This window comes from Parasteatoda tepidariorum, chromosome 11, assembly GCF_982258835.1.
Source record: "Parasteatoda tepidariorum strain Cologne lab strain chromosome 11, Ptep-v5.0, whole genome shotgun sequence".
NCBI lineage: Eukaryota > Metazoa > Arthropoda > Arachnida > Araneae > Theridiidae > Parasteatoda > Parasteatoda tepidariorum.
In genome coordinates this window covers 91,236,945-91,249,927 of record NC_141765.1, presented here as the reverse complement: position 1 = coordinate 91,249,927, position 12,983 = coordinate 91,236,945, and the positions used below count along the sequence as shown (strand labels likewise).

Sequence of the window (12,983 nt, the reverse complement as noted above, 5' to 3'; positions counted from 1 at the left end):
TACGACCAGTGCCGATGACCGATATTTGACATTAAGTGCACGCAGGAATAGAACCGCTACTCCGACACATCTTAGATCCTCTCTTGCTGCAGCCACCGGAAGGTTGGTGTCAACGTCAACTGTGCGCAGAAGGCTCCACGAAGGTGGTCTGTATGCGAGACGACCAGCCATTTGCGTGCCGCTCACATCACGCCATAGGAGAGACCGTTTGCAGTGGGCCCGACAACATGTCCACTGGACGTCAGATCAATGGAGGCCTGTTCTCTTTACGGATGAGTCCAGGTTTAGTCTAGAAAGTGACAGTAGACGTTATTTGATATGGAGAGAACCTGGGACCCGTTATCATCCATCAAACATCCGTGAAAGAGATGCATACGGAAGAGGCAGTGTCTGTGTTTGGGGAGGCATATCCTTAGGAGGGCGCACATACCTCCATGTCTTTCCAAGGGGAACCGTGAATGCTCAGGTTTATCGAGACAACATCCTTGATGCTTATGTGCGCCCATATGCCGGGGCAATTGGTGATTGCTTCCTGTTACAGGACGATAATGCAAGACCACACAGAGCTCGCATTGTTGATGATTATCTTCAACAGGAAACAATTACTCGCATGGAGTGGCCAGCTCGATCCCCGGACTTGAATCCTATCGAGCACGTTTGGGATGCTCTAGGGAGGCGTGTATCTGCCATCAATCCGCCCCCTCAGACCCTTGCCACGCTTGCAACTGCTTTACAAGAGCAATGGCTCTCACTTCCTATTGAACTGATAGACCGCATAATTGAAAGCATCACACATCGCTGTTTGTGCTGTATTGCTTCTAGAGGCAATCATATTCCATATTAAAGGTACTTTTTCTATTGCAAACCGATACTTCCAATTTGTTTATTTTATACATGTGCTAATTTCTATACTACTATTAATGTCTGATAATTTCTTTTTATGTTGTTTAATACCTTACTATGTGTTGTATATTGTGGGTAAGTTTCATAAAATTCCATGTGTAATTTCTTGAGTTATCGCGATTTTTGTGAATTTTCCTTAATTTATGATAACCAGTGTATGTGATTGACAAATACGTTTTCACTATTACAATTTTCACAAAAATGAGCTCAAACGTTATGAAAAAAAAATTAAAAAGTACACTCGGTCTGTGTTAAAATATGTCGTATCAGAATTTCGTGGTTTTCCTGTTCGTACAACCCAAATAATATTAAATTCATAACAAAATTATCTCACGTAAATCTTCATGCGTTATTAAGAGAAGGAGGAAGATAAGGTCACTTATTTTTGTTTTTTTTACAGAGTGTTTCATCAAAGTTAATTCAATTAAAAGATATATGAAAATTTTACTACAATAATGAGGTTTCCTATTCTATTGAGATAAAATTAAGATATGTTTTTGCTATTATGATTTGATGTTATGATAATAATTTTATTTTATAATCATATCAACTTTATCTACAAATTTGTTTTTGAAAGCTTTACTTAATTTTAAATCAGCATGAAGCTTCCCTTAGATGCCTCTCCGTTCTCATTTTTCCCTTAAAAATCAAAATTTTTCGAAAAAAAAAAATTACTTTTATTTGAAAAATAATAAATGTACGGGAAAATATTATCCCATCAAGTTAAGCGCAAGTTTATAAAAAGATATCATACAAAAATAAAATGGAGATTTCGTGCAAGCTTATGAAATCAATATTTTGTACAACAATGCATAAATAATCATTATTAAATTCACAAAAAAGCACTTAAAAATGCAATAATTTAACATTTAATTTTAACAAGTATATTGTTTGTAATACGTAGCGTACAATGGATCTATCGACTTAAAATAAGTTTAATATAAACAGCATAATAATAGTTTTTTTAAAAAAAACAAGTAGTGGACGATAACTCAACAAAAGTATTTTAATTATCTCTAAAGTCAAAAAAGAAAACGTAATAAAAAAAATACTGTTAATAACGTAATTTACATTTAAGCAAGCTAATGGCACTTAAAATTTCGTATGAACATTGTTTAAATTAAGAAGTGTCTATTTTGCATGAAATTGCAAATTTTAATTGAAAAATTGAAAATAATTTGTGTCTCTACAACTATACCTAGATATTTTTTGCATGAAAGCTAATAAAAATATTTTTATTTATTTTAGAAATTCATCTATATGTAACGAAATGTCTATTTGAAGGAATGCTTTTTTAAAATGTCCAAATTTTCGCTAATTAAAGCGATGCATGCCGATCTATTCCGCGAAAGTGCTGCCTCTGAATCGTTTTTAATCGGTTTTCGGACCAACAAGGCTAGATAAAATTTGTTGCCAGTTTGTTCCAAATTAAAATCAATAAAATTTTATTTCGTGAATGCAAGCTAAAATATATGTATATATATTTTAATATTTAAAACGAAATTACGTTCATTAACAAACAGTAAAAATTCACCTCAAAAGTGAGCGAATGCTATGCTCAAAAATCATTTAAATCCTCCTTTTTAAAAAAAAAGTTAGAATCAAATAAATAGACCGCCTAAAATTTTGCGAGTTATGTCTTTACAAGCATACTCAAGACATAAAGATTGTGAGAAAAAGTATAAACTTGAACGCTCATTTACTCTAATTCACTAAAATGTCAGTTCTACCACTATGCTCTTCATATATATAGTATGTGTTCGTTTCGATGTTGTTGACCAGGTAGAAACTTATCGATAAAATAATTCTTCTTGATTATTATAAACTGAACCCTCACATGTCCATGAGATGAACTAATAGATAAGATAATTCGAATGATAAACAATGTTCTGATAGTTCTTTCTGATCATTGTGCTAAAATTCTGTGATTGAACATGTTTTTTACTTACAGTTCAATAAATTCATTTTACCCTCACGAACGAAAAGTAATCTTTTCATGAGAAAAGATTCCGAATCAAGGAATATGGTTGCCCTTTTCTCTCTCTGTGATTTCCAATAAATCTTCCTTTAAAAGAAAATTGCATATGTTGTAGGCTAAATAAAAGTCTCCCACCAATCACATAATATTTATTTAATTTCAGTTATTCTCTATAAATAGTCATGGTTCAATAGATCTATATTTATAGGATGGATCTTTCACGAACCGTATGCTTACAAATATTTCTTTAATAGCGTGCAAAAAATATTTATAATTAAGTATATTTTAAAATATTCAAATGTATGTTTGATATATATTTTAAATGTTCCTTTATAAAAGGAACGAACTCAACTATTGAAGGGGTTTATTTAACAAACTGATGGTGGATATTCGAAGCATGTGCGATACAATCCAATCACAATTTTAGGTTCTCTAATCTGATAAATACAATTCTGCTTTATAAATATCTTTGTTTGATGGCTCAGGGGATAGAGCGTTCGCCTTCCAATCAGGTGAACCGGGTTCCCGGCGATCCGTGAGAGGTTCCCTTGGTCTTCCTCTCCATGTAACGCAAATGCTGGTTAGTTTCATCAAAAATTCCTCCACGAAGGCAAATTTCTCCCAATACTTGATCCATGAGTTTCCTTGTCTTCTGGATTGGGTTCAAAATTACCAAGGCTACGGAGTTGAACATTATTAGTCGTAAACCCAAAAAATTGGGTCGGCTGTGCAACGACGGTTATAAAAAAAAAAAAAAATTCTTTGTTTACGCGTAGTTATTTTAGTATCATCCAATTCGGATTTCATTACTTAACACTAGATTGCCCAAGGAAGTCAGTTTGACTGCTCTTTAATTTCAATTAGAAAAACAATGATGTATATAATGACGCAATTTCTTAGAATTTTATGACTTTGTGTACAACTTATAATTTTTTTATTGCTAATATTTATTAGTACTTAGTTATATAACTGTAAATAATATAAAAAATATTAAAAATTAATACTAAACAAATTTCTTTACACATTAGTTATTCTTTCACAATCCAGTCATTTTGACTGCTTTTGGGCAATATAAAGGTATATACTAAGCTTCAGTCTTTCTAATGTTAAACTGTAATAAAATTAAATTTTAAAAAATCTAAAAATTAACTTATGTTTAGTTTTAAATGACCTACTGAAAATCACACATAATTTTATTGCTTTACATTTTCTGGAAAAAAATACATAGAAGTTCGAAAAATTATCGAACGCACTCAATCTAAGAAAGCGACCCCTTCATTTTCAATCTTTCCTGAATAATTTAGTCAGGTTTCGAACAGTCCTTTTAAAAAGTGTTCGCTAATTATGAAAATATATTTTAGAAAGTTTGTTTTCATCGGTATGTTTAATATTTTCAAATAAACATAGCAATTTCCGAAGTTATAATTTTAAAGTGAAAAGAAACTTCTTAATTCGAATACTAATACCACGTTTAAAATTTTATAAGGATCTTAGGTATTATGCTGTCGAATGACACAAACATGAAGAAAAAGCAAATATAAATTTTATCTAAAAATCCTAATCCAAGTAATCGGTAACCAAGAAATCATACCCCTAGAAAGAGAAAAAAAGAAAATTATTCAACATTAGTTATTTGAAGTACTGATATCCCCTTCTGAATGAAAACGTTGAATAATTTTTATGTACATTCATTTAATATTATTTTGAATACTTTTATATTTAAATTTTCGATTCATTAATGGACATGTCTTCATTATTTTAATGAATGGAGTTGCTGATAAGATGAAATAGTTAAGAATTTAAATGACTTCATATGGAATTAAAAAAAAAAAGTTTTTTATTTCAAGTGTTGTAAGGTGGCCTGCTTCCAGACGTTTTGGGAAGCAAGGCACATGGACTTCCATAAGTGTGCCATAATCTGCGTAGACGCTTTGCGGATAAATTTAACTCACGGGACAATGTGTTCTTTGAAGAAGAAGTTTTGCTCTGGCCTGCGTCATCATTCTAATCACTAAAAAGAAGAGAAATAAATAATGCGTATAATACCTTTTTCTTCAACATATTTTTTTCTTTTTAAATGACGCCTAATCAATATACACATATGATATAAGATTGTAGTCAACTCCAAATACGGATTTTTTCTGAGAACTCCGATTTATGCAAAATGTTCACCGAATTTCCGTTTAAAATAATATTATTAATTAGTGAATGTTAATTTAAATTTATTTAACCTCCTGAGACTCTGGCTATGAAGAATGACTGACAATTTTTACTTAAAAATATAAAGTTTAGACAAGTAAACTCAAAACAGCAATAAAATATTTTTTGAAGAAAATTAAATTGGTTAAACTTATCGTTTTAATTATTTTTAATGTTAACATAAAAAATGATAAATTTTAATTTTTGGCATTTTTTTTGCGTATTCTAGGGCATTTTTATTGTATATTTCTTCCCATTTTGGCCAAAATACAAATTTCATTAGACTCTAATAAAATATTTGTCAACCATAAAACTTTCTAAAATCTCATCTGAGTCGAATTTCTTACCTTTCAATTAAAATTTGTGCCTCACTTTAGTGTAAATACTTTTAAACTATGAAGTTTACTAGCAAACAAATTCCTCCAACATTCAATTAAAATATCAAATATATTAATTTGCGTACATATTTAACTAATATTAGTCAGTACGTCACAGTTATGTGTACAAGGGTTGGGCAGAATAATAGAAACTTTTTTATACTAACACATTTTTTAATATTTTTCAGAAAATACGTAGTTAATGAGTTTATAAATTGAAAAGTGTTTAGACCGTGCGATTTCTCAAACATATGAATGAAGTTTAAAGCTTTTTGAGGTTTGAGGACCGAGAATAAATTACAAACGGAAAAAAAATGCTTTTGAACACCCTATGACAAAAAATATAAAGTTATATTAGTGACTTATAACTATTATTTTTGTTATTATATGCAATAATCGCACAAAATTTCGTCAACCTAGCTTTAATATTTATGGAGATATTGACATTTTTATAAAAAAAGAATTTTTTTGTCTCTCGTTTTTTTATTTTTTTTTTTATTTTGCTATAACTTTGAAAATATTCAATAAAATTAAACAAAACTTTTGTATCAATTTAAAATTGAATACAAAATTATTACTTAAAAATGTGAGAAATTCGTTAAAAACTGCTCAAGTATATCAGTGATTAAAGTAGTTCTATTATACTGCTCATGAGCAGAAAAATTTTCGAAAAATGTTTGTCTTTATTTTGTAGTGAATCGTATTTGGCAACTGATAAAAAAAGTCCGATTTGAATATTTTAAAAATGTAAGAAGTTCCAAGATATTCCCATGTAAATTTCTCACTTTTTGAGAGAAAGCTCAAAATGATAAGGGGATTTCCACAAATTTCATTTTGTACTATTAAGCAAGATTTTTTTAAAAATGACATCGGTATTGTTGAGGATCGTTCCCCATAAACGTTTTTTTTTCCTTTTTTTTTCGCTTGCTTTCCTACTTTGTTGTCCGGAGCATCGTTAGAAGGGTATTATCATTGGTAAATAAATATTGTTTAATAGAACAAAAGGAAATTCGCTTCAGTACTGTAGCAAGAGCACGACTTAAAAAAATCCCTCTATTTACGCTTCTAACTCCATTTGCGATTCTGTTTTCATATTTTGTAATCTGGCAATCGTATTACGAAAATATTTTAAATCCTTCTTGAAAGACTCCCGTACATGTAAGTTCATTTGAGTTCGCTATTCGCCTGATAAATTTTGTTTTGTGTTTTGTTTTTTCTTTGCATTTTATTTTCTGTTTTCTGCTTTTTACTTAATGTGTTTTATTTTCGTTTCAATTTTTTTGAAAGCTCCTCACGCTATTGTATTGATAACGTGAACGTGGTTTCGGACAGATTGTGTCGAAACTGTGGAGCCTGTAGCCATGTGAATGTGCTGTTGAAGAAGAGTGGCATTCATATTTCGGTCTCTCCGAGCTGTTAGATTTAAATAACGGTCTTCATTGGGCGTTGCAGCACCTCTGCGCTTGCCCTTATCTTCAACTTGCATTTCCAGTATAGAAAAAAAAATTATACACTCGACCAACTGACCAAATATTGATATTTCGACCAAATGTTAAACCTGCATACCTATACATATATATATTGATTTTGTTCAATATCAATATGTATATGTATGCAGGGGTCTGTCCAGACATTTTGTGAAAGGTCCGGTTTTCGTGAAATTGTGAAAAAATTACTCACATTCTTTCGGGTCCGCTTTTATGAATTTGTGCAAATATGGTCCGGTTATTGCAGAAAACTTTTTCAAGGAGTTTTTAAATTGTAAATAGATACAAGATTATGCTCAACACTGTAAAATTATAATTAAGAAAATTAAATTTTCGAAAATAAACAACAATTGCTGCTTCTAAATTAGAGATGCAACATACAAATATTTGGCATTTAGCCTATACTGCTGAACGCAGAATATTCATTTCGGACGAATAATGGAAGAATCGTCTGCCGAAGACAAAACTTAATTCGTTTACATCCATCTTTCTTGTTTTCTGCCCTGGGAAGGGTTTATTCGATTAGCAAAACAATAATGAAGACAAACAAATTTGTGAAGGGTCCGATTAAAAGAAAAATCATTTTGTGAAGGGTCCGTTTTTAAGTTAAAATATTTTATGAAGGGTCCGTTTTTATGAAAAGATATTTTGTAAAGGGTCCGTTAATGGACCCAAATTTCTTCTAAACAGATCCCTGTGTGTGTATGTATGTATATATATATATATATATATGTATATACATACGTATATACGTGTGTGTACTTATATGCACGCATATATGTATAATATCGCAGTAAAATATCTTAATGAAGCCGAATTCCCATTCAAATCAATAAATATTTTGAGATATGAATTCATCTTCATCCGCTCGTATGATCTTAGGGCGTCAATTCTAACAAAGAAGTCTGGATATGTTGTCATCTGTATAAAAAAGGACATTAAACTACGGCTGCAAATATTATCGACAGCAATATTATGATTACGACTCGAAAGTACTACAAAAAACTCTTAAGAGAAAGCATTACATATATATATATACCTCGGTTTAAAGTACTTTGACGAATTCTCCGATTTAACGAATATTTTTCCTCTACCTAAAAGTCATTGATGGAATGGTATTTATCCTGAAGATCATTTCAAAATAAATTCCAATATTAGTTCTCATGTTAGAATCTAACACACTGGACTGGACTTGAATGTTCACCAGATGGCTTCTTTTTGTTTTATATATATATATATATATATATATATATATATATATATATATATATATATATATATATATATAGTTCAAAAAGTAGAGAAAACATGGAAAAATTTTCAGAACAATGAAAAAAGGGAAAAAGAATAAAAATAATTTTAAGAAAAATTCCGAAAAAAGGAAAATTAATAAGAATCCGGAAAATGAAAGATATAATCTTTTCATCAGCTCACACGATTATATCCGCAAAAAGGAGTACTTTCTAATTTTATATCAATATAGCCAAGCCAAAATATATAAACGCAATAGTGTGGGGAACACTCAAAAAAATTTTACAAAAAATTTACTATAAATAAAATAATTGAGTAAAAATATCACGTATAAACAGGGAAAAAAAAAACAGAATAAAACATAAAACGAAATCTATAAAGCGAGTAGCGAATTCAAATGAACTTACACGAACAGGAAATTTTTCAAGAATGATTTAAAATATATTTTCGTAACAAGATTGCCAGTTTACAAAATAGGAAAATAGAAGCGCAAATTGAGGTAGAAGCGTAAATAGAGGAGTTTTGTTTTATAGTGCGTTCTCACTGCAGTTCTGAAGTGTGTTTGATTTGTTAGTTACCAAGATTGGGCCCGAAAATGGATGTGCGCAAGGTATTATTATACTGGATAGTTAAAGGAAGTTGACAATTAATAATTTTAGAAAATTAACTTTTATTTAAGGAAAAAAAAAATAAAATAGAAAAGAGAAAGAAACTTGAATTGCCTGGTTTGCACATAATTTTAGCCATGGATTTGCACATGGTAAAAAATTATTTAAATTAACAACGAAGTTTTTTAATAAATTTATTTACAATAATATAAAATTAACTCCATGATTTAATATAGAATTTAATTACTTTAGTTGGGTATCCATTTTGTTTTACCAAATTTTGAAAGGGTTTGTCTATTTGTTTTTTGGATAAATAGACATTACTTCATATTCTTTTCATTTTTAATTTTCTTCGCTTTTTTTCTTTCCTTTTCATATATATAAACTCATAGCGTTCTTTTCTGGAGCATGCCTGCTCAAACCTCGTGCTCCTGTGTTATTCGTACGAAACCTCGCGCTATTTACGTCACTGTGTGGTGCCATTTGAGATTCACAGCAGATAAATTCTATAGTTTACTGTTCTATTATACCATTTATTGTTGCGCTCTATTTTTCAACTGTAGATTATTTGAAATTTTAATATTTATATTTCAGAAAATCAAATAGTTAGTAAACATTAAAATCATTATGGAACCTAAATTTTCATTTGTCTTACGTTTTTCTTTTTGTTCATTTTTTAATGTAGGTTTAATTTGTATTTAAAGCTATTTTTTGGTATATACTCAACTATAAAGGTCATAGTATAATAACAAAAATGGTTAATTTTCCTCATTATGTTATTAAAATTAACTATAAAGAATTTTTTTTGCACCGGTGGAAAACTCTCTTATATTTGTGTATGTTATTCGTGTCTGAAAAGATGTGGGAAATTTTAGTAAAGGAATAGAATTGATGTTAACATATTATATAAATTGTTTCTGCAGGCTTGTATTGACAATAATCTCGAAATGGTTCAATTTCTCGTCGAGAGAGGTTGCAATGTAAATCAAGGTGATAATGAAGGATGGACTCCTCTTCATGCAACAGCTTCGTGTGGTTTTCTAAGCATTGCCAAGTAAGAATTTTATTACCTTTATTTCTATGTGACTTTACAAGAAATCAAACAGACTATAAATATTTCTGTCATCCTCAAGGTTTATTATGATGATTTCAAAAGTTATAGAAACATATTACACTAACAGAGGATATCTGTAAAATTCCTATTAAATCTTAAATTATTAAACATGGTCTAAAAAATAGGGTTGGGTAAAAGTTTGCAGCAACTGCAACCCCATCAAAGTGTTTGTTAATTTATTATTAAAATTTTAAAAAAAGCAAAGTGTAGATGCGCTTGGTTCGCCTAATGGTTAAGACATCCGACTTATAGCTGAGTGAACGATGACAACTGATGACACCTTCCTTTCTTAATGGTAAAAAATTTGTTTTTAAATTATGGTGGAAAGTTCGGAATCGTCAGGACTTTTGAAAATACTCACGTCTTCTCATTAATAAGTCTTTGAGGTAAACATACCTTATTTAAAAAAATGGCCATGAATAAATAGCCTCAATATTTAGGTAATAACATTTTGTTATTTATTAAATAGCATTTAATTAGGGAAAGAATATTTTCTCTGATAAAATGAATGTCAATCAGAAGTATGAAAAGGAAAAGCAAGATAACTTTTAACATTCTCTTTCTTGAATGAAGGCTTGCTTTTTCTTTTTCTTTTTTTTTTCAATTTATGTGAAGCAAAGCAGATATTCAGATAAAATTAATATTAAAAAGCAAGCTTAAAAGTAGAGAGAGAAAATAAATCCTATTTAATGACAAAATATATAAGAAGCAATGAAATTCAATTAATTTTTTTAATGGAAATATTTATAATTTAAACCAAAACAAAGCTTGGGCGTAAGTGTTTCTTTCCAACATTACTAATATCATCAATTTTTATAGTTTATTCTTCTCACTGAAATTTGTTTTTCATTAACTTCTCTTTTCAACAATTCTCAAAGTTTCATCAATTCTGTCCCCATAAACACATTTAATGCCTAGTTAAAAAAATTGTAACTACTAGGTTCAATCCTTTCGACGACGCCTCATTCTGGCAAAATTCGTTTAAAAATCACTGATTTTTTTAGAAAATATTTATTTGTTATAGAACTCTATATAGATTCATATCACAGGGATGAGTTCGGTAAAAAGCCAAAAATTGTATATGCAAAAGCACCTTTTAAATAATTGAAAAAATTTCAAAGCAGAAAAATGTGTATGTAGCAACATCTATGCACAGAAAGTCAATTGAACACGAATCATAAGAGTAGCTTTTAAATAGTGTGAATACGAAACACGATGGGCGATCTTAAATCGCTTAAATAGGAATTGTGATGCATGATTTTAAATCATGTGAATGTAATTTTAAATCACGTTTGTATTGGTAGAAATTTTTTTTTTAGTAATAGTTAAAATTTTTCCATCGCCTAACATTTTTTACTAGTGCTGAAACGCTTGGTGACAAATTTTCCACAAACGGCGATCGTCCATTCGTGAATATTATACAGGTCAGCTTCTAAGTACCGTCATGTGGGGCTACTTAGTGCAGGATTTCGCAGTTTTTGAACTTTGACATGTAAAAAAACTATGTTAATTCAAACTTTAGTGAAATTTATCGATATTATATTCATAACTGGACTCAGACGAGTGAATTTGATCAATATTGGCATTATTTGTATGTAATATTTACAAATAATAAGTCAAAACATACCTTGCACAAAGTAGCCCCCAAGTGGGGCTACTTTGTGCAGCGATAGGAATTCAGTTTAATAATCATGTTTTTAGTAAAATATTGATATAAAATTGTTAAAAAAGTTAATTGTTGACATTTTTAATAACAAAAACATCAAGATATGTAAAGATATTAGTTTGAAAGTAATTTTCAGCATTAAGAAACCATTTTTTGTAAAGAATTTTTTCTTAAAAAGAATGTTTATTTCAAAGCATTTGAGTTTAAACAAAAGGAAACCATATACATTTTTGAACATTGAAATGGATGAAATTTCAAAAATAATAATTATTACATATTCATTAACATTTATAACATTGATAAATTTGAACATAACATGCTGAATGAACATGACAGAACTTGCTCTTCAGTTTCTGTCAAAATCACCTGATGTCCTATAAAATATATTTTTATGTGTTAATTCATTAGAAAAATCTTTGTAGAAGAAAAATATTAGTTTACCAGCACGTTTCACGTGTTTCTTGTGAATTTTATTAGAGATAGTTTTTTTTTTCCCAATGGTTTTTGAATCGTTACCCACTGAATTTGAATCGTTGCCTATACTATGCCAGAATTGTTGCTCATTTCGCGTTACCCAGTGGGCACCTGTGAACCAAAGTTACGGAGGCGAGCAACATTGCCCACGCCACACTGCCACAACCCGTTTATAGGGTGGGCCACATTCACACATCATACGCACACACAACAGAAGACAGCACAAAGAGAGAGAGAAACATCCATGCCCAGAGCGGGATTCGAACCCGCAGCCTATGGCTTCGCAGTCAGGCACGCTAACCGCTCGGCCGCCTGGCCGGCTTATTGGAGATAGTATTTCTGTGGATTTTGTACTTCCGAGAAGCTTCTGCAATCCACATACCACCAGCAACTGCTTGCGAACATTGCTGCAGCTTTTCTAAAGTGTAATCACGGTAGTTTCTCGTTCCAGGTATTTTTTTTATAACGTCTGACAATTTTTCTGTCGAAAAAGAAAACGAATGAACTTTGCACAAAGTAGCCCCACAGTGCATTTTTTTCTTCATTTTCCGTTTATTTGTTATTAATTTTCAAATTTTTTTAACGCTAACATGATATAATTGTTTATTAATATATAAATAAAATATTTTGCACTTACGACAATTGTTTTATCAACGTCTTTGCATTTCACAGCTAAAGTTTCCACGCACACTTTCCGACGTTCTCGGAAAGTTGTTGACATTGGATAAACAAAACACACTCTGAGATTGTTTTAAAATTCGAAAATTTTTTTGTAGTTATAGAGGAGACTTCTATTTTCAAATTCCACACATTTTTAATGTGAAAAAAACATAATACTGAATAGCAGCACTTGAAAAGTGCCAAATTCGAATTTGATTTATAGGTTAAATTTGATATTCATTTCTTTTTTAAAAAAATATCGAATT

At 30.2% G+C, this 12,983-nt stretch overlaps 1 protein-coding gene across 6 annotated transcripts in view; it reads left to right on the top strand.

The window, feature by feature from the left end:
- The window catches only part of LOC107455797 (protein phosphatase 1 regulatory subunit 12B), a 187,288-nt gene that overhangs the window by 31,715 nt on the left and 142,590 nt on the right, over positions 1 to 12,983 (top strand). For 5 of the 6 annotated variants that reach the window (XM_071187602.2, XM_071187600.2, XM_071187601.2 and 2 more), the window contains exon 2: positions 9,727 to 9,857. In XM_071187602.2, the coding sequence (XP_071043703.1) occupies positions 9,727 to 9,857 (131 nt within the window). Of the gene's footprint in view, positions 1 to 9,726; positions 9,858 to 12,438; positions 12,509 to 12,983 lie in introns of those variants that run through there. The other variant, XM_071187604.2, reaches the window with a different exon arrangement.